General features: G+C 38.6%; 2 protein-coding genes and 1 pseudogene across 3 annotated transcripts in view; 2 read left to right on the top strand and 1 right to left on the bottom strand.

Moving 5' to 3' along the window:
* Positions 1 to 15713, bottom strand: part of PIGX (phosphatidylinositol glycan anchor biosynthesis class X) — a 33418-nt gene extending 17705 nt beyond the window's left edge. Inside the window, exons 1-3 of the mRNA XM_060098851.1 lie at positions 15438 to 15713; positions 15190 to 15382; positions 12128 to 12191 (exon numbers count right to left, since the gene is read on the bottom strand). Of these exons, the coding sequence (XP_059954834.1) occupies positions 12128 to 12191; positions 15190 to 15382; positions 15438 to 15713 (533 nt within the window). The remainder of the gene's footprint in view (positions 1 to 12127; positions 12192 to 15189; positions 15383 to 15437) is intronic.
* Positions 608 to 1228, top strand: LOC132491037 (ras-related protein Rab-5A-like; annotated as a pseudogene).
* Positions 15198 to 22498, top strand: CEP19 (centrosomal protein 19). 2 transcript variants are annotated; one of them, XM_060099349.1, is made up of 3 exons: positions 15198 to 15701; positions 20323 to 20522; positions 21144 to 22498. In XM_060099349.1, exons 2-3 carry the CDS (start codon positions 20393 to 20395, stop codon positions 21503 to 21505), a joined length of 492 nt encoding a protein of 163 aa, XP_059955332.1. In that variant the 5' UTR covers positions 15198 to 15701; positions 20323 to 20392; the 3' UTR covers positions 21506 to 22498. The 2 variants fall into 2 exon arrangements, with proteins under 2 accessions (XP_059955332.1, XP_059955333.1); XM_060099350.1 differs by having other exon boundaries at positions 20326 to 20522.
* Positions 22499 to 23160: the final 662 nt, after the last annotated feature.

The raw sequence follows: 23160 nt of genomic DNA on the forward strand, positions 1-23160 counted from the left end.
GACATTACACAAAAATAAAAGGGTCAATGATCAAGAAAATATAACAATCCTAAATGTACTTTATGCACCTAAAAACAGAGCTTCAAAGTATTCATGTATTTTACTTCTTAGCAAAAACTGGTTGAACTACAAGGATAAACAGACAAATCCACAATTAGGGAAAAAGATTTTGATGCCCTTCTCTCCGTAATGGATAGAACAAGTAGAGAGAAAATCAGTAAGGATACAGAAGGCATGAACAACCTTCAATTTAGCTGATCTAATTAACAATTACAGATCATACTCAGTGCATAAGAAAAACTATACGCTGGGCAATAAGTCTAGAAGTTTAAAAGAACTGAAATCATGCAGAATATGGTCTCTAACCACATGGAATTAAATTGGAAATCAACAGGAGGAGGAGACACCGCCTCCACCAAAGCCACAGCTTCAGCTTCTCTGTTGTCCTTCGGGCTATGCCTGGGATCTGCTGCCAGGTAGCTTCCGCCCCACAGCCCTGCGTGTGTGGTCTCAGGTTCCTTTAGTTCCAGAAAGAGAAAAATTAACACCTTGCATCCTGGAAACTGATCTAAGAGACTGAAATTAGGGACTTCTTTCAAATTTAAACATGGCTAATCAAGAAGCAACAAGACCCAACAGGCCAAACACTGGAAATAAAATACAGTACGCTGGTACAAACTAGTACTTCTGGTAGAGCCTGCTGTTGGCATATCAAACCTGGTACTTCGTATTGTGAAGGACCACTTTCATGAATTTCAAGAGAGTACCACCGGGGCTGTTTTTTTAAGCTGTGTGAAATAAGGGACATGAGATACAGCTGGTTAAGAATGATGTCATAGCCTAGCACCGATGTACTAGAGAGGACTACAGGCAGCCATTAGCTGCATATGATATCACAAATGAGAGGTCCTTTGCAAGAGCAAAAAACTGGGTTAAAGAACTTCAGAGGCAAGTGAGTCCTAACATAGTCATAGCTTTACCAGGAAACAAGGACGACCTAGAATAAAAGGGCTGAGACTTCCAGGAAGCACAGTCCTATGCAGATGACAAGTTATTCACGAAGACATCAGCTCAAACATCAATAAATGTAAATGAAATATTCACAGTAATAGCTAAAAAGCTGCCAAAGAATGAACTACAGAATCCAGGAGCAAATTCTGCCAGAGGAAGAGCAGCAGGCCTTACTGAACCCACACAGCCAACCAGGGGTCAGTGTTGTAGTTACTAACCTACAGTTGGAACTAGGTAGAACATTCTTCTGCTTTCTAAATGTTAGCAGTAGAATTGGAGCGTTTAACAAGTTTAATATGACTTCCAAAAAGAAGAGACTTACAATAGAGTCAATTTTCTAATACAGAATTATTTTAAGTGTTTTGAACTTAATTTTTAATAACATGCATGTGTCCCTGACTAATGTTTCAGGAATAGAAGGAGAGGATGAGAGCTGTGTGTCCACTTATTTCATTGGAAGGTTAGGGGGAATCATTTCTCATCACCAGAGATATAGACAAGTGACTGTCTGGACCGACAGTTAACCAGAACCCACAGTTCTATGAAAAAGATTTGGAACTCTTCAGAAATATTCTTTATTTAGAAGGAGGTTCTAAAGATACTTATATTTAGCTACAGTATTCAGGCTAACAGTAATTTCTCCTAGTATCTATATTTAAAGTGTACATTCCACATTTTAACAAATTATCCAAGAGAAAACAGTCCCATATCTTCAAGGGAAAAAAATGAACATCAGTAGCATCTAAACTATAGCTAGTCCTGTTATATTTTAAATGGGCTTAAAAAATCAAATGTAGGGACTTCCCTGGTGGCGCAATGGATGGGACTCCACGCTCCCAGTGCAGGAGGCCTGGGTTCAATCCCTGGTCAGGGAACTAGATCCCACATGCATGTCGCAACTAAGAAGTTGGCATGCCACAATTGAGGAGCCCACGTGCCACAACTAAGGAGCCTTCGAGCTGCAACTAAGGAGCCCACCTGCAGCAACTAAGGCCTGGCACAATGAAATAAATAAATAATTAAATATATTTTAAAAAATCAAATGTAACCCCATCTTGTTTTAGGAATATGAAAAATGATAAGTGCATCTTGATGAACGGTGTTCCCTTCAAACATGTGACCTTATCAACAAAAGTGAAACAAACCAGGTGCCTGTGATTCTGTTTAATCACTGCTGGTCATTATGTAGGTTTTGTTGTTTAGGGTCAGAGAAGGAGCTTTTGTCCCCATTGGACATAATACAGTCAATACACTAACAATCATGTACATTCAAACTTATTTTATTATTTATTTTTGGCTGCATTGGGTCTTGGTTGTGGCACACAGGCTCTTTGTTCATCCCATGGGCTTCTCTCTAGTTGTGGCGTGTGGGTTTTCTCTCCTCTTGTTGTGGCGTGCAGGCTCCAGGGCACGTGAGCTTCTCTCTAGTTGTGGCGTGTGGGTTTTCTCTTCTCTAATTGTGGCATGCAGGCTCCAGGGCATGAGCTCAGTAGTTGTGGCATGTGGGCTTAGTTGCCCCGTGGCATGTGGGATCTTAGTTCCCTGACCAAGGATCGAACCCATGTCCCCTGCATTGTAAGGCAGATTCTTTACCACTGGACCACCAGGGAAGTCCCCAAACTTATTTTAAAGTTAGTCTTCAGCTGTGCTGTAAGTAGGGTAATGCATGGTAGTTTCCACATGTATGTTTATTACTTTTCTGTAATATTTAAGAGTTGCTTAAAAGTATGCAAATGATCTATTTACAATAGCCAGGACATGGAAGCAACCTAAGTGTCCATCAACAGATGAATGGATAAAGAAGATGTGGCACATATATACAATGGAATATTACTCAGCCATAAAAAAGAATGAAACTGAGTTATTTGTAGTGAGGGGGATGTACCTAGAGACTGTCATACAGAGTGAAGTAAGTCAGAAAGAGAAAAACAGATAACACATATATATGGAATCTAAAAAAATAAAAAATTAAAAATAAAATGGTCAGAAGAACCTAGGGGCAAGACAGGAATAAAGATGCAGACCTACTAGAGAATGGACTTGAGGATACGGGGAGGGGGAAGGGTAAGCTGGGACAAAGTGAGAGAGTGGCATGGACATATATACACTACCAAACGTAAAATAGATAGCTAGTGGGAAGCAGCCACATAGCACAGGCAGATCAGCTCGGTGCTTTGTGACCACCTAGAGGGGTGGGATAGTGAGGGTGGGAGGGAGGGAGATGCAAGAGGGCAGAGATATGGGGACATATGTATATCTATAACTGATTCACTTTGTTATAAAGCAGAAACTGACACACCATTGTAAAGCAATTATACTCTAATAAAGATGTTTTTTAAAAGTATGCAAATGAATAGTTACTAAAATAATTTTTTTCTTCTCTCCCCGTTTGAAAGAAAGGGGCTTCAGTTGTTCCTACATGGCTAGAACCATAATAAACAACATACCTGTAATTTATAACATTAAATATTCTGATATGTTAGTAACGATAATGCAGCCTTGTTTTCCCAATTCATTTTATTTTGATAGGTTTGGTACATTGCACTAATTGTTTTAGGTATGAGATCGACCATGTGTCAGAGATGATTTAATCTATTCAAGTGTTGAACTGTTCGCACAACTTGTACACTTACAGTAATTCAGAATTAGTAAGGAAAACAGTTCACCAGTGTTTAGTTTTATGCTAAGGTGCTCAGGTTGAAATAAAATGGTTATTATAAAAAGAAAAAAAATCAATAAAAGATTTCTGGAAAATCCCCTAAAACCTTAAAATCAAACAATTGTGTCTAAAGGACTGACACCAAAGATGAAATAAAAAAGGAAATTAGAAAATATATTGAACTAAATGAAAATAGGGGAATTCCCTGGTGGTCCAGTGGTTAGGGCTCCACACTTCCACTGCAGGGGGCATGGGTTCCATCCCTGGTCGGGGAACTAAGATCCTGCATTCCATGCAACACAGCCAAAAAATAAAATTAAAAAAGCTGCAGTGATCCAAACAGTGTGGTACCAGTGAAAGAATAGAAAATAGATCAATGGAACAGAAAAGAGAGCCCAGAAATAGACCCACACACACATAGTCAACTTATGTTTAAAAAAAAAAATGAAAACAAATATGTCAAAATTTGTAGGATAGCAGAAATACAGAAACAGATGTAGTGGACATACCTATGGATACCAAGGGGGAAAGGAAGGGGGGATGAATTGGGAGATTGACATATTGGGGTTGACAGATATACACTATTGATACTATGTATAAAATAGATAACTAATGAGAATCTACTATATAGCACAGAGAACTCTACTCAATACTCTGTGGTGACCTAAATGAGAAGGAAATCCAAAAAAAGAGGGGATATATGTATATGTATAGCTGATTCACTTTGCTGTATGGTATAAACTAACATAATATTGTAAAGCAACCATACTCCAATTAAAAAAATCTTAAAGAAATAATAAAATTAAAGAAAATTTGCAGGATATAACTAAACCTCTGCTTAGAAGGAAATTTATACTTTTTTGTTTATTCGTTTTTTATTGAAGTATAGTTGCTATTCAATATTACGTAGGTTACATGTATATAATAGAGTGATTCACAATTTTTAAAGGTTATACTCCATTTATAGTTACTATAAAATACTGGCTATATTCCCCATGTTGTACAATATACCTCTGTAGCTTATTTTATACCTAATTGTTTGTACCTCTTACTCCCCTACCCGCATGTTGCCCATCCCCACTGGTAACCACTAGTTTGTTCTCTATATGTGTGAGTTTGCTTATTTTTTGTTACATTCACTAGTTTGTTGTATTTTTAGATTCCACATATAAGTGATATCATACTGTTGTATTTTTAGATTCCACATATAAGTGATATCATACTGTATTTGTCTTTCTCTGTCTGACTTATTTCACTTAGCATAATGCCCTCTAAGTCCATCCATTTTGCTGCAAATGGCAAAGTTTTGTTCTTTTTTACAGCTGAGTAGTATTCCATTGTATATATATACCACATCTTCTTTATCCATGCATAGAAATTTATACTTTTAAATGCAAAATACTTATATATTAGGGGGGAAAGGTCTAAAATCAATAACCTAAACTGCCATATTAAACAACTAAAAAGGAAGAGGAAATTAAACTTAAAGTAAAAAGGAAGGAGATAATAAAGCGTAGACATTAATGAAAGAGCAAGTAGACAAATAATAAAGAAAAATCAATGAAATATTTCCTTTGCAGAGATCATAACATTGGTAAATCTCTAGACTGATCATGAAAGAAAGAAAAAAGCACAAATTACCAGAATGAAAGAGGGAACATACTACACAACCTCTACATACTAAGAGGACAATAAGGGAATATTTGAATAATTTTATTCCAATAAATTAAACAACTTAAATAAAATAGACAAATTCCTGGAAAGAAAAAAATCACTAAAACTGATAAAAGAAATAAAATATCTGAACAGCTCCATATCTTCAATTTTTAATAAAAAAATTTAAAGCCTTCCCACATAGAAAACCTCAGGCCTAGATGTTTGGTTTTTTGTTTTTTAAAAAATATTTATTTATTTGGCTGCACCGGGTCTTAGTCACAGCCTGTGGGATCTTCGCTGCCTCGTGCGGGATCTTTGTCGTGGCATGTGAGATCTAGTTCCCAGACCAGGGATCAAACCCAGGCCCCCTGTATTGCAAGCATGGATCTTAACCGCTGGACCACCAGGGAAGCCCCAGGCCTAGATGGTTTTATTGTTGAATTCTATTAAACATTTAAGGAAGAAATAATGCCAATGCTACACAATCAGAAAACAGAGAAGGAAATATTTCCCAATTTATTCTACAAGGCTGGCATTGTCCTGACACCAAAACCAGAATAAGGCACCACATCAAAAGAAAAGACCAATATCCCTCAAGAACATGAAATGAAAATCCTTAACAAAGAATTAAAAATCAAATCAAATCAAATCCAGTAATATTTCAAAAGATAATGCTTAGGGGTTAATTAAACAAAATACATGCAAGACCTATATTCTGAAAGTTATAATATTGTTAAGATAAACTGATAGGGCTTCCCTGGTGGCGCAGTGGTTAAGAATCTGCCTGCCAATGCAGGAGACACAGGTTCGAGCCCTGGTCCAGGATGATCCCACATGCCGCGGAGCAGCTGGGCCGGTGCACCACAACTACTGAGCCTGTGCCCTAGAGGCTTCGAGCCACAGCTACTGAAGCCCGCGCACCTAGAGCCCGTGCTCTGCAACAACAGAAGCCACTGCAATGAGAAGCCCGTGCACAGCAACGAAGACCCAACGCAGCCATAAATAAATAAATTTATTAAAAAAAAAGATAAACTGATAAATGCTAAATAAATGGAAACACTATATTCATGCATTGGAGCATTCATTAATATTAACATATCAGTTCTGTACAAATTGATCTAGAGTTTCAACAGAACCCCAACCAAAATTTTTTGAAGCTTTTTTGAAGAAATCTACAAGTTGATTTCAAAAGTTATATGAAAATGCAAAGGGTCTAGAATAACCAAAACAACTTTCAAAAAAAAAGGTAAAGGACTCAGACTTCCTGATTTGAAGATGTAGCATCAAGCTACACTTATTATCAAAATAGTACATTACGGGACATACAGATCAGGGGTTGGCAAACATTTTCTGTAAAGGTCCTAAGAGTAAAATTATTTAGGCTTTGTGAGTCATATAAGGCTTCTGTTGAATATTTTTCTTTGCCTTTTTTTTTAACAACCTTTAAATGTGTAAAAATCATTTTTAGCCCAAGGGTGGTACAAAATGAGCAGGATTTGGCCTATGGGCCATAGTCTGAATACAGTACACAAATAGATCCTCACATATAAGGTAATTAATTTTCAAGAAATGTGTCAAGGTAATTTGATGAGGAAAGAACAGTCCTTTCATCAAATGATGCTGGATCAACTGGATATCCATATGGAAAATTAACCTCAACCCCTACCTAACAGTACATAAAAAAATTAATTCAAAATGGATCATACTCCATATAACACTTCTAAAAGAAAATTTCCATGATCTTGGAATAGACAAGGATTTCTTACACAGGACACAAAAACCATGAACCACAAAAGAAAAAATTTGATAAACTATACTCCATCAAAATTAGAATTCTTGGGGCTTCCTTTAGAATTCTTAAAACTCGATAATAAAATAACAAACAACCCAGTTTAAAAATGGACAAAAGACTAAGACACTTCACAAGTCAGAAAAACAAATACAATATGATATCACTTATATGTGGAATCTAAAATATGACATAAATGAACCTACCTACAAAACAGAAACAGACTCACAGACATAGAGAACAGATTTGTGGTTGCCAAGGGGAAGGAATGGACTGGGAGTTTGGAGTTAGCAGATGCAAACTATTACATATAGAATAGATAAACAACAAGGTCCTACTGTATAGCACAGGGAACTATATTCAATATCCTCAGATAAACATAATGGAAAAGAACATAAAAAAGAATATATACGTATGTATAATTGAATCACTTTCCTGTACAGCAGAAATTAACAAAACACTGCAAATCAGCTACACTTTAATTTAAAAAAAAAGACTAAGACACTTCACAAAGGAAGATATACTAGTGGCCAATAAGCACACAAAAAGATGCTCAATATCATTACTCATCAGTGAAATACAAATTAAAATTACAATGAGATACCACTACACATCCACCAGAAAGTCTAAAATTAAAAAGACTGACCATATCAAGTGCTGGCAAGGACGTGGCTGGCAAGTTCTGTTTCATAATGTATGAAACAGAACTCTCATACATTACTGATGAGAATGTAAAACAGCAATAACCACTTTGGAAAACAGTTTGGCAGTTTCTTAAAAAGTTCAACATTTATCTACCATATATCCAGCAATTCTGTTTATTGATATTTACCCAAAATTAATGAAAACCTGTCCATGCCAAGACTTGTACACAACTGCTCATTATAGCTTTATTTATCATAGCCCAAAACTAGGAACAACTCCAATGCCATAGATACGTGGATGAATAAACAAATTTCAGTACTCTGCAACAAAAAGAACAAATTACTACCATACAGAACATCGTTAAATCTCATTGACATAATGCTGAGTGAAAGAAGCCAGATATCAAAAAGTACATACTGTATGATTTCATTTATATAAAATTCCAGAAAATCTATTTAGTAACAGAAGTAGATCAGTGATTGGCTGAGTGTGGGTATGGGTGAGGGAGAATAACTGCAAGTAGCACATGAGTATTTTTGGAGATGATGAAAATGTTCTATATTTTGACTGGTTACATGGTTACATGGGTGTATATAGTTGTCAAACTCAATGAAGTTTATTAAAAAAAAACACTATGGGGGCTTTCCTGGTGGTGCAGTGGTTAAGAATCCACCTGCCAATGCAGAGGACATGGGTTCAATCCCTGGTGGGGGAAGATCCCACATGCCGCGGGGCAACTAAGCCCATGTGCCACAACTACCAAGCCTGCACTCTACAGCCCGCGAGCCACAACTACTGAGCCCGTGTGCCACAACTACTGAAGCCCACGCGCCTAGGGCCTGTGCTTTGCAACAAGAGAAGCCACTGCAATGAGAAGCTGGCGCACCGCAAAGACGAGTAGCCCCTGCTCACCACAACTAAAGAAATTAACCTGCATGCAGCAACGAAGACCCAATGCAGTCAAAAATAAATTAATTAAAAAAAAACCACTATGAAATAGTACTATTATAATTCCTATTTTACCTGTAAGAAAACAAAGCACTAGGGTAAAATACCCATGTTACTCTCTTCATAGAAAAATTGTCATCTCCAACTTAAAAAGTATGGGGAAACGGTTTCAGCCTTTACATATGATATTAGTTTCTGGTTCTCAGATAATCAATAAATTTATATGAACTCATCGCTCTAGGAACACAGCAGAAATTCCAAGAATTAAATATTAAGAGCAGCTATCTCTGTAGATATTTTTTGCTTTTATTCTTTAAAGTAGTCTGAGGTAATTTTACATATAGCAGTTTATTTTCCTAATAATTTGCATTCACTGAAAGAATTCTGAATAGTTTCTGTGGCATTGTTATATTCTGTTTTTGCCCCAAAATATCATTTCTAGTGATGTAAAAGCTAATCACAGAATATAAAAATCAATTAAATCCAAAAGTTGTGTATATACATGTGAGTAAACAAAAATATTTTCCCTCTTTCAAGAAAAGAAAGAGGGAAAGGAAAGCAAAGCACAGAGAGACTAAGTAACTCAGCCAAGAGCTAAGATTCAAACTCCAATAGTTATACTCTAGAGCCCAAATTGTTAGCCACTATTTCATTCTGCCTCTATAAAATATCCAGAGCAGCTATCTGTATATATATTTTGCTTTAATTCTTCTAAATATATTCCAAAGTAGACTATTATCTATTATCTCTTTTCTTCTGGATACTATATATGTATTTGTGAACATGTAATATCTTATCATCAGAAAAAACACATATATTTAAAAAGACAGAGACTCTTCAGGACCTCCCTCCAAGATGAATTCAACCAATTAACCAAAACATGTCGGATGTATTTGTTAATCTTTCTGAAGTTATTCACCTGTGTTACTTTCCAGTTCACATTCTTCATCTTGTTCTCAAATATAACACGTAAATTTCATCAAAAGACTTGCAGAAAATCAGATATACTATAGCTAGAGCATTCCTCTGATCCACCTATCCAGTAACTCTATAAAAGAAATAAGCTTGTAATAAAGCTTATTCATGCTAGTCCCCAGAAACCAACAGTTTCTATTCTGTGTTCACAAACCATCGTTTTAGTAATCTGGCCTAGAATTTTGCCCAGAATCTACAATAATTAACTAACTTCCAGATCATCCAAAGATTATAAACAGAAGTTCAGCAATGGTTTAAGCAAGTTCTCTTACTGCAAGAATGAGATATAATTTATCAGAGAGGGGAGACTCTAAACTCATTTATATTCATTAAGGCCCTTTTGTGTAATTAATTCCCTTACATTTTCTGCACTTCAGTTTCCTACTACCAATAACCACTTGGCCCCTTTCCAGAGTGGGATTAATTCTTCTTGACCAAGAAGACAGAAATAAGAGGGGCTAACAAATTCTACTTTCTATGATATGTTAATATTTCTTCATCTACCCTCTCAAGACTATACCTGCTCTAAACATAACTAAAAAAGCCTTTTTAAAAAATGATTGTTGGCATTTTCTCAAATAACTCTAAGATTTCTAGTTTCTGAAGTTATTCTTATGGGTTCTGTCACTCTTCACTGTTGGTTTTATATCCTGCTTTTTATCCTCAGTACTTAGAACTGGACAGCTACTTTTGTTGTCACGATAGTCTCTTCAGTTACTTCTTTCTTCCTTATTGGAATCAGTTATCTCCCATTCCTCTTGAAAATACATTCCAATTATGTTAAAGAGAGAAGCTATATAATTGGCATAATTACCCTGATATTGCTTAAAATGTGTCTGGAACTCTGTCAAAAACTCCTTTCAGAAGTGAATTCCCTCCCAAAATCAGTTTTATACTTTATGGTCACACCTCCTCTTTGAAACGGTACTGCCCAGATTGATCACCTATCTCATTATTAATAATAATAGCTGGGCTTCCCTGGTAGCGCAGTGGTTGACAGTCCCCCTGCAGATGCAGGGGACATGGGTTCGTGCCCCAGTCCGGGAAGATCCCACATGCCACAGAGCGGCTGGGCCTGTGAGCCATGGCCGCTGAGCCTGCGCGTCTAGAGCCTGTGCTCCGCAATGGGAGAGGCCACAGCAGTGAGAGGCCCGCGTACCTCCAAAAAAAATAATAAAATTAAATAATAATAATAATAATAGCTAACATTTCCTGGGTATGTGCTATGTGACAAGCACTACATTAAGGAGCTTTCCATATATTCTCCGATCTAATCATCACAACCCTAATAAGGAAATACTATCATTATCCACCTTTATCAGTAAGGTAGCAATGACTTAAGTAACTTGACTAAGGCCACACAGATACTAAATAACAGAGCTACATTTTGAGCCCAAATTTATCTGAATTAAAAACAAACAAACAGAAAAACCAAGTTCTTCCTACTACACCTCCTAGCCATTCACTTGTAGAGTGAACGTTGAAGAGTGAGTTCTTTTAGTTTAAGGTGACATAAAATGAAGGGATTTAAAAAATATATGTATCAGAATTTATAAGTCAAATATCTGATAATAATTTCAAAGTGACACCTTGAGAAGCTTTAAAGTTTGGGAATTTCTTATGGAACAGTTTCCACAACATTTTACCAGTCTTTTAAATATGTTTAATACTGGCAAATATTCATTTTTGAGGATAGTTTCTTTTTTGGAAATAGTTTGGTCTTTGGAACCAAGTCTTGTAAATTAGAAATAGTGATTTAGGGTGGTATAATATCTTAGTACTTGAGAGTGTGGCTTTGGAGTATGATAGTCATAAATCTGAATCAGAGCTCTAACACCCTAACCTCTACACGATTATTTAAATTCCCTGGGCCTCCCTGGTGGCGCAGTGGTTGAGAGTCCGCCTGCCGATGCAGGGGATACGGGTTCGTGCCCCGGTCTGGGAGGATCCCATATGCCGCGGAGCGGCTGGGCCCGTGAGGCATGGCCGCTGGGCCTGCGCATCCGGAGCCTGTGCTCCGCAACGGGAGAGGCCACAACAGTGAGAGGCCCACATACCGCAAAAAGAAAAAAATAAATAAATAAAATAAATAAAAAATAAAAAATAAATTCCCTGAGCCCTAGTCCCTCATCTGAAACACAAGAAAGGTATCATCTATCTTACAACCATTGTGAAGATTAAATGGAATACTGTGTATATAGCTTCTGGCTATATAAATATATAATAGATATGTGTAGTGAATAATAAATGTTTGTTTTCTCCTTCTCTTTTCCACTGTTATTTTAATCATTATTTCAAACTATGAACCACATATCTATCACTTATAACTTTAAGAAGGCAAGTAATTTTTTTTTCAGTTTATCCATTTTTCAACTATTGATTTTTTGCTTTAAATTACATTGAAACAGTATTTTGATGTAAGTACAAGTCAATGGGCAACTTACCTGTGGAAACCATCTTTCAAAACTTCTTGCCTCAAAATAATTTCAGAACAAGTGGCCCTTATGCCTATAAGCATGAAAAGATTTTTTTAAACAAAATAAGCACTCAATGAAAGAATATTTAAATAATCAGAAAATAATAGTTTGAATAGGCTTTAATTGCCTGGAAAATCTAACCAACCTAAAAACAAAACAAAAACTTTTAAAGCTTAAGCAATTTGAGCTACACATAAATCTATTTCTAGTATAGCATAGGGGTTAAAAGTCTTGACTTTGGAGTTAGATTGGCTAGTTTCAAACCCCAGTCTGTCTATTAACAGCTGTGTCACTTTGGGCAAGATAGTTTCTCTCTCTACTAGTTGTCATGAGAATTTAACATATGTAGAAGCACTTAGAACAGGGTCAGCCATATAGCAAGCACTCTATATAAGTGTTTGCTATTTATATTACTTTATTCAGGTGATCCCAGGACACCAAAAACAACAGAATGGCCAAAGAGTCAGGAAACCTCAATTTTAATCCTAGCTCACTGAAACTGAGTATCAGATACAAACTGGCAACTTCTATATTCTACCATCCACACATAGAAAAAACCGAGAGGATGGTACACCATGCCTTGTGGAGACGTTGAAAGAGTTTAAAGAAACAACAAAAACTGGAGGCTTTTGAAAGGTTCAAAGGGTTCCTTCATAAACTTAGAATAACCAGAAATCTCACTATACTGACTCCATGCAGAATTCAGACATTAAAACTGTTACTCAGGGCCTCCCTGGTGGCGCAGTGGTTGAGAGTCCGCCTGCCGATGCAGGGGATACGGGTTCGTGCCCCGGTCTGGGAGGATCCCATGTGCCGCGGAGCGGCTGGGCCCGTGAGCCATGGCCGCTGGGCCTGCGCATCCGGAGCCTGTGCTCCGCAACGGGAGAGGCCACAACAGTGAGAGGCCCGCATACCGCAAAAAGAAAAAAAAAAAAAAAAAAAAAAAAACTGTTACTCAGTGTCAGTCTCATAAAGTTAAAAATTCAGCTACTAATGACCACCAACTCTACCCAGGCACTTTGCTATGGAATTTTACTCCATTTTCAAAAGCTGGAAGTGTGTGGGAAGAATATTAAAACAAACATACAGAAAAACCATACACTACTGTATGTTGCTAAGTCCATTAGATGTATTCCTGAGAAGATTCCCCCCCCAAAAAAAACATGACAGGGAGATGGAAACATTTGGAATATACTAGGGAAGGAAGGAAAAAAGTATGAAAGACAACATTTATTAAATAATACCTATATGACAGATTCTCTACTTGGGGCTTTCACAAGTATTTTAACTTTCACAGTCTAGCTAAACAGGCAGGCAAAATTATTGCCATTTGTACACAGGAGGAAACTTTGACTTATAAACAGTTACTGTCTAGGCCACACAACTAGGTAAGTAACTGATTAGAAGCAAGATCTGCCCAACTTTTAAAGCCTAAGGCATTTCCACTCTCCTAGCTATTTAAAGAAATCCTTAATTGCTTTGGAGAAGCACATATCATCTTTTCCCAAGCAACTTACAGAATATCTCTTGCATAAATCCAGATATTTCTTCAATGTTTAATTTTAATAGAGGTGGGGTAAGGGTTTATATCTGCCTATAAATTAATTAGAAAAAAGGTCAGATTAATAGGCTTAAAGTCTATCAGGATATACAGTAGAAACTAGTAAATTTCATTCATCTTGGGATAGTAGAAAAGCTGATTTACAAACAGTATTACAAGTACTAGATTATTTATGATTTTTAAGGCAAAGGTACCATTTTCTTTCTTTTTTTAATAATATTTATTTATTTATTTAGCTGCATCGGGTCTTAGTTGTGGCATACGGGACCTTCGTTGCAGCATGCAGGAACTCGCCTCGTGTCGTGTGGGCTTCTCTCTAGTTGCGGTGTGCGGGCTCAGTAGTTGCAGCACGGGGGATTAGTTGCCCCGGGGCATGTGGGATCTTAGTTCCCTAACCAGGGATCCAACCCAAGTCCCCTGCATTGGAAGGTGGATTCTTAACCACCGGACCACCAGGGAAGTCCCCAAAGGTACCATTTTCAAAGTGCATTTGTTGTATCTGAATGCACCTTCAAGATTTTTCCTCTTAAATATTAACTTACTTGGTTATTGCGGCCTGAACTGGCTCTGGAAATTGACCCCTTTTTAATCACAAAATGCCAGTGCTGGAAGAGTCTTCAGATATAAGTCCAGTTGTTTAAAAATTCTTTTTGGCCTAGTAATCCTTTCTTCAAATAAATTTGGGAACTTAATATGTAAATACAAAAGCAGAACTGCACTGACTGACAGATACTAGTCTAATATTCTCGTTTTAAAGACAGAGAAACTCACCTGATTTGTACTGACTTTCCTTTCCCTATCAAACGTTGTCACTTTATTGTAATTACTACTGCACTGTATACATCTCCCCCTACTGCAATGCAAGCTCCACGAGGGCTGGATCCACAGCGCCTAGCACAGCACTTCTGCCCACGGACTCGGGCCCAAAGAAGTGAATCAACTCGCTTGCCCAGCCCTGAGTCATAAAGAAACTCTAGCCCAATCTAGTCCATTATCAAAAATGTTTGTAAAACGAAACTAGTCTTCCTCCCCTTTCCACGTCCCCCGAGGACAACAAACTATGTATTCTAGATTGGGGTTCTCACACCTCATAGGGCACTTAGGCTTTGCTGGCCCCGCAGTGGTCAGAAGCTTCACGCATTCCAAGAGCATCCCAAGACTCTTCACGTCTGTACTTTACAATATTTTATTAATAGTGCGGCCAGTCCCTCCTCAGAAAGACAAAGCCCGACTCTCCAGAGAACCAGGAGCAGCCACAAAGCAATGAAGACGGGGGGCGGGGCGGGGGGAGTAGCAGGAAGCTTGCGGCCTTTGTTTTTAACCTCCTGCAGCTCACCCTACAGTTCTAGGGTCGCGAGAAGTACGTTTGTAAAGCGCGGAAGGGAGAGTACTAGGGAGCCTGGAGTGCTCCCCACCCTCTCGGCCCTAAACCCCGCCCTCACCCCTGAAGCCCCGCCCTTCCCCTTACCAGCGTCGGTGAGGGTGGTGTTGAAGGCTATGGCTGGCGAGCAGGTGAGTCCAGCCGCCTCCCAGAGGAGTAGCCAGGCCACCGCCCGGACGGCCACGGCCGGGGGAGCCAGGACGCCGGAGAACGCGCGCCCCAGAAGAGCGCGCGGGGACAAAATGCGGTCGGAGGAACCTGCACACGCCTCACACCGCTCCTAGAGCACGCTGTCACGGAGTTACAGACCGGGACGGAAGATTCAATGCGCGCACGCCAGCGGTCCAGCCGTTACCCTGCTCCCCGCATCCCCGGCCCCCGAAAGTTCCGGCGTCAAGGAGGCCGCGGTACCGCCCCCTCGTCGGCCCGCCCCTTGCACTCCCGGTCGGGGGCGGAGCGAGGAGCGGCGGAAGCGCCGTGACGTGTGCCAGGGCAGTTGCTCTAGGAGCCGCTCCGCGGGACCCCAGCATGAGTCTGAGCTCCGCGCGTTGTCCTGGGAACAGCCTAGCCCAGCTCCCGGCGTCCACCTCCACTTCCAGGTATTTGCACATGCGGGCCTCCTGCCGGGGAATTCACCCCACGGTGCGGAGCTGTGGCTGTCGCCTCTTTCTGCAGCGCCAGGCTGCGCCTGGCCTCAAAGTCGAGTGCTCTTAGGTGCATTACGGTTAGTGGAAACACCCCCTCACGGAGATTTTAGACGTTGACCTGCAGAAGATGCATTTTCTGTACTTATCTATGGGTAAGAAAGTCAGTCTTGCACTAGTGGGGGCGTGGATAGGGAGAGGATCGTCTACCTGATGGCAAAATCCGTACACTTTAGGTGCTGTGGGGATGCTTGGCAAGATTATGCAGGTCACTGATCCTTGAGGAGAAAAATATTAATGTCTAGAAAGAAGTGCTGGGTAAATGTGTCGTCTATCTTCATGAATTGAATATGTAAGCAGAGCTGGAGAGTATCCAACGCAGATTGGAACAGAACGGAGGGCTCTAGGATGGATGTCTTAAAGAGGAAAGATGTCAGAAGATACTACCTAAAACTGAAGATAGCAGTATAACCATGCTGTTAAGAAATATGAAGATAAATTTTGGAAGAAACATTTAAAAGAACTGAAAGTCGTTACCTATGGAGAGGGGAAGGGGAGAGGACAACAGTTTTTATACGCCTCATAGAATTATGTTATATTTTAAACAGAATACAAACATTACTTTAATAAAAATAAAAGTTTAGTTTTAAAAAGAAAGAAAAGAGTGTAGTCATAAAACTACATTATTGAGCATCACTTGCATATATCATTTATTAATACAGCCATTTGCTTGAGTGTATGGAATTTGTATTGTGCTCAGGAGGATCTTCTAGAAAGTTTACTAACAACAAGTTTTAGTGAGGTGAACTGGGAGTAGTAAAGAAGAAAGAGGTGGAGTGGGATCGTGGCATCAGATCAGAGGCAGAGCACAATAATTGGATAACACAGTTCTTTATATATTGGGTTGGCCAAAAGGTCCCTTGGTTTTTAAGTAAAAGTAAAAGACACACTTTTCCAAAAAATATTTATTTATTTCTTTATTTCGGCTGCACCAGGTCTTCATTGAGGCAGGTGGGCGCTCTTAGTTGCTGCATGCAGACTCCTAGTTACGGCATACATGCAGGATCTAGCTCCCCACCCAGGGAACAAACCCAGGCCTCCTGCATCAGGAGCGCAGAGTCTTACCCACTGGACCACAAGGGAAATCCCACATTTTTCATTTTTCATTTTTACCAAGAACTTTATTGAACAACGTATTCACCATTTTGTTCCACTACTTTCTGCCATTTTTCAGGCAACTCAATAATTCCATCTTCCCAAAACCTTTTATCCTTTTGAGCAAAGAACTGTTCTAGGTGCCTTTTACAGTCTTCCAGAGACTTGAAATTTTTTCCATTAAGAGAATTTTGTAAAGACCGAAATAAATGGAAATCCGAAGGTGCAATGTCTAGTGAATATGTTGGATGAATCAGAACTTTCCAGCCAAGCTGTAACAGTTTTTGCCTGGTCATCAAAGAAACATGCAGTCTTGCATTATCCTGATGGAAGGTTATGCGTTTTCTGTTGACTAATTCCGGATGCTTTTTGTCGAGTGCTGCTTTGAGTTGGTCTAATTGGGAGCAGTACTTGTTGGAATTAATCGTTTGGTTTTGCGGAAGGAGCTCATAATAGAGGATTTCCTTCCAATCCCACCATCTACACAACATCACCTTCTTTGGATGAAGACCAGCCTTTGGTGTGGTTGGTGGTGGTTCATTTCGCTTGCCCCACCATCTCTTCTGTTCCACATTATTGTACAGTATCCACTTTTCATCGCCCGTCACAATTTGTTTTAAAAACGGAACGTTTTCATTACGTTTAAGTAGAGAATTGCATTCGGAAATACGGTCAAAAAGGTTTTATTTGCTTAACTTACGTGGAACCCAAACATCAAAGCGATGAACATAACCAAGCTGGTTCAAATGATTTTCAGTGCTTGATTTGGATATTTTGAGTATGTCGGCTATCTCCCACATGGTTGATTGTTCTCAATTAATGTCTCGATTTGATGGCTATCAACTTCAACTTGTGTACCCGACCGTGGAGCATCATCCAGCGAGGAATCTCCAGCACAAAACTTGGCAAACCAGTTTTTACACGTTCGATCAGTCATAGCACCTTCTGCATACAATGCACAAATCTTTTTTTGCGTTTCAGTTGTGTTTTTACCTTTCTTGAAATAATAAAGCGTAATATGCCGAAAATGTTGTTTTTTTCCCCTATTTTCTATATTAAAACGGCTATACAAAAATTCACCAATATTAATGCACACTGATATGACGGCTGTCACAATACAGTCTAACAAAACTGTTTCAAATGAAGTTAAAGACAACTAAGCGCTACTAGAGCCAGCTTATGGAACAAACGAACTTTTTAGCCAACACAGTATAATCCATTTCCTAAGAGTAAAAATTCTCACATCCAATAGGAAGGGGTGAATAATATAGGTTATGGTATATGCATAGGACAAAACATTTGCAGTCATAAAATTTGCATTTTAGAAAGACATTTAATGGCAAAATTATATAGGTTGTTAAATTTAAAAGGCAGGACTTAAAAAAGAATGAAATAATGCCATTTGCAGCTACATGATGAACCTAGAGAGTATCATACTAAGTGAAGTAAGTCAGAAAGAGAAAGACAAATACCATATGATATCACTTATATGTGGAATCTAAAATATGACACAAATGAACTTACCTACAAAACAGAAACAGACTCACAGAGAACGGACTTGTGATTGCCACGGGGGAGGGGGCGTAGGAGAGGGATGGATTGGGAGTTTGGGATCAGCAGATGTAAACTATCATGTATAGAATGGATAAACAAGGTCTACTGTATAGCACAGGGAACTATATTCAATATACTGTGATAAATCATAATGGAAAAGCATATGAAAAAATATATATTTATTACTGAATCACTTTGCTGTATAGCAGAAATTAACACAACATTGTAAGTCAACTATACTTCCGTAAAATAAAATTTTGTAAAAATTTAAAAGGTAGGAAACAGTATGTATGATATAAAAACATACTATAGCTAAAAAAAAAAACCAAAAAAAAAATCCAAACACAAACAAACAAAAAAGTATTCCTAGAAAGACTGGAAGGAATCAGGGATGATTATTTTGTATGTCTCTTCCTCCCCCTTCCCCACTTCCATCCCAGTTTTCTACAATGAACATGTATTAAGTAAACATGTTCCTAGTGATTCTCTAACAGAACTGAATTTATGAAGGTATCATCCCTATGCTGCTTTACCTCCAGGTTCTTTGACATTTGCAAATCTTTCTGAGAATATCATAGTCACATCTAAAGCAGTCCCTATAATTAAGTATATTTTGGCATTGAGAGCAGGGAAGGGAAGAGGGAATGGAAAGTATTAACCTTTAAAATGGTTGTTTCAAATACTGTATGCTAACACACATACATGGAATCTTAAAAAACGGTACAGATGAACCTAGTGGCAGGGCAGGAATAAAGATGCAGACGTAGAGAACAGACTTGAGGACAAAGCGGGGGAAGGGGAAACTGGGATGAAGTGAGAGATTAGCACTGACCTAGGTACACTACCAAATGTAAAATGGATGGCTAGTGGGAAGCTGCTGCATAGCACAGGGAGATCAGCTCGACACTGTGACGACCTAGAGGGGTGGGATAGGGAAGGTGGGAGGGAGACGCAAGAGGGAGGGGGTAAGGGGATATATGTATACATATAGCTGATTCACTTTGTGGTACAGCAGAAACTTATACATTGTAAAACAATTATACTCCAATAAAGATTAAAAAATAATAAATAAATAAATAAATAAATAAATAAAATGTTTCTTGTAACTGAAAAAACATCATGTAGTGAGACAAATAAGTTGAAATAAAAGCCATGTAAGCTTTATTGCCTCAAATATGTGGAGGCTAATTATGCCTTTTTTGATCAGACTTCTAAACTATGAACACTTAGAGGATGTACAGGGGCTGTGTCTTCTATTAACACATTGAATTAAACAATGGAATACCTACTACAGTCCAGGTATTGTGCTGGGGATATTGTGGTGAACAGTGGATATGTTCCCTGCCCTCATGAAGCATATAGAATAGAAGGAAAAGAAAAGTGATAAAGTAAGTAGTTACAAAAAACTCAATGAGTAGAATGATTGGGGAAGTACAAAGGAGAGAGGTCTGGTCTAGTGAACCCCTCAGGACATAATGTGTAATATTAAAAAACTCTTAGTACCTTGACATAGAGGGTGCTTGTACATACTTGTTTAATTGATAAACAAAAAAGATCCTGTAAGTTGATTCTTGGGCTGACTCAGAGGTTCATATACAGTCTTTGGTTAAGAGTACAGTACACGAAGAGATCCAAACTGAACTGCATTTCTAGGTTCATGTGTGAACAAATCTACACCCCTCAATGAACCAGGGATTCTATAGACTAAAGATAACCTGGGGCCAAACTGAACTTTCCAGGTAGCTCTTGAAATACTGAGCTTAAGCTGACTATACATCTCCAGAACTGGAGTAGATTCAGATCTGCTGGGGAGGAAAAGTAGAGGAGAATGTGATTTATCCAACACTTAATTTTTTTTCCACTTTAGCAGGAAGTCATTATGCGACTAACACATTTTCATCAGATTTCCTCTGATTTACTGTGAAGTATATGTGAGAATGATGTGCACTGCCAAGAAATGTGGAATTAGGTTCCAGCCTCCGGCTGTTATCTTAATCTATGAGAATGAAATGCAGGGGAAAAGTCGCCAGCGCATCATGCCTGTCCGAAACTTTTCAAAGTATTCAGGTATCTTATGTTTTATCTTGCCTCCTATCTTAAATATTCGCTGAGTCAGTTTATAAGAACGATTTGAGTCTCATGTAATGGAATGACATGGCCTTCAGAGTTAGACTGACCGAGGTTCAAGTCGTGACTGTCAGGGTAGGTGTGAAATCTTGGCTAAATTACTTAATCTTGGTGAGTATCAGTTTCCTAATCTGTAAAAGGAAATTGATAATCCCACCCTTTGAGATCTGCAGTGTGGGTTAAATGAGATAGCATTATTCAGTAATATTAATTCCCTTCTCTCCCTCCAAGTGTGTTTTTTATTTGTAATCTTGATATTTTCTTGGTACCAGTACTAATATCTAAAGCTGTAATACTACTTTTTCTCCTCAGATGTTTTCTCCAGTTGAAAGTATTTAACATCTCCTCAAAGTGATTTTAAGTTACAGAAATAAAAAATATATCCCTCCTTCCCCCATCACACTCAAAGCTGTATATAAAGAAATAGTTCTGTAAAATAGTTCATTCCCAAAAGCCAGTTAGCTACTGACTATAATGACAGGTAATGGTTTCAGTAACTTGTGGTACCTGAATAGTCTGTGGTGTTGTGTGTGGTATAATAGTTTTGTTTCTCCCTCCTAGATTGCAGCAGAGCTGCTGAACAATTAAAGAATAATCCACGACACAAGGGTTACCTGGAACAGGTATCCCTGAAGCAACTAGAGAAGTTATTCAGTTTTTTACGAGGTTACTTGTGGGGGCAGAGTTTGGCAGAAACAATGGAAAAAATTCAGCGGGAAACCACCATTGATCCTGAGGAAGACCTGAACAAACTAGATGACAAGGAACTTGCCAAAAGGAAGAGCATCATGGATGAACTTTTTGAGAAAAATCAGAAGAAGAAGGATGATCCAAATTTTGTTTATGACATTGAAGTGGAGTTCCCACAGGATGAACAACTACAGTCCTGTGGCTGGGACACAGAGTCAGCTGACGAGTCCTGATAACCAAAAACTAAAAAAAAAATTATCAGGTAGTAGAAAATCCATGTTTATACAAGACCATAGATTGGTTGTAGAAAAATCTGTAAAGAACACTATGCATATTGGGTCACATTTGGATTGACCATGTTACTTTTCAAAACCAAGATATGTAGAGCATCTACTATGTAGGTGCATATGGAATATAGGGAAAACAGAATATAGGAATCTGCCTTTAAGGAGCTTACAGTCTAATTGGAAGATAAGTCAAAAGCTTATGAAAAGCTAGTTTAATGGTATTAGGCAGCATTAGATCTAAATGCTTGATAAAGGCTAGAGAGGATCAGAACCTAGATTACGGTAGGGTAGAATAGTCAGGGAGGACTTTGTCCATCGGTGGCAAGATGGTACTTTGCCTGGCCCTTGAAATGGTAGTATTTGGATAGAAGCTTATATAGGATTCCAGATTAAACTGGGAGGAAAAAAAGGGGGATGTTGCAGGGGATTGGTAAAGAGATAGGAATTAGAATGTTTTATTTGAGGAACAGTAAGCAAATTATAGTTTGATAAGATCAGAGGGCGTATATGGTTGCCAACAATGCATATATGCATCGTTTTTATATCTATGTAACTCTGGAGTAGAAGAGTACCCCTGCAGAGTGCCCTGCGGCTTCAAGTGGATGTAATCTGATGGATAGCAGGGGAACTCTGCCCCATCCCCCTGCCCCAGTATCAGGAAATATGTACTAAAGACATTCTGAAACCCTGAACCTCTTCCCATAAGTAAGAGGTTTGTTTGTAAAATGGGAAATCTACCCATAATAAATGAACATATGTACAGCCAGTTTAGGCCTGTTCATGAGTTTGTATCTCCAAAGAGAAGATCGTTGTTGAACAAGGTTATATATGTACAGATATATCTTTCTTCATATTAGAATATTTAATTGGTAGAAATCCTGTTTTCTGCAAGGAAATTAATACCCATTAAATAAAGCTATAAAAGTTACTCATTCTTTCCACCTGTCCATCCCTACTCTCTTTACCATTAAAAGCCTCATTAAAGAGGTCATTCTTTTTTTTTTTTTTTAATTTATTTATTTATTTGGCTGTGTTGGGTCTTCATTTCTGTGCAAGGGCTTTCTCTAGTTGCGGCAAGCGCGTGCCACTCTTCATTGTGGTGTGCGGGCCTCTCACTGTTGCGGCCTCTCTTCTTGCGGAGCGCAGGCTCAGTAGCTGTGGCTCATGAGCCCAGCTGCTCCGCAGCATGTGGGATCTTCCCAGACCAGGGCTCGAACCTGTGTCCTCTGCATTGGCAGGCAGATTCTAAACCACTGCGCCACCAGGGAAGCCCGAGGTCATTCTTATAGTGATATCACCAAGGACTTAAGATGGCCATGTCTCAAATGTATATTTGTCAAAGGTAGCAAAACAATTTTCAGAACTGGAGATCCTTCCATAACTACATACTATTTCACTGTATAGATGTAGATGATATATTTTAAAAATTGACCTTAGGCTGTTTTCCCCTTTCACTATTACAAGCAATATCACAGTAAATAACCTTGTACATTCCCTATTTTGCTGAACTAAAAATGACGCCTGGAGGGGAATTACTGGGTATGTGCATCCTGAATTTTAATAGATATTGCTAGATTGTCCTCCAAAGAGTTTCATTCATT

This window comes from Mesoplodon densirostris, chromosome 5, assembly GCF_025265405.1.
Source record: "Mesoplodon densirostris isolate mMesDen1 chromosome 5, mMesDen1 primary haplotype, whole genome shotgun sequence".
Classification (NCBI taxonomy): domain Eukaryota; kingdom Metazoa; phylum Chordata; class Mammalia; order Artiodactyla; family Ziphiidae; genus Mesoplodon; species Mesoplodon densirostris.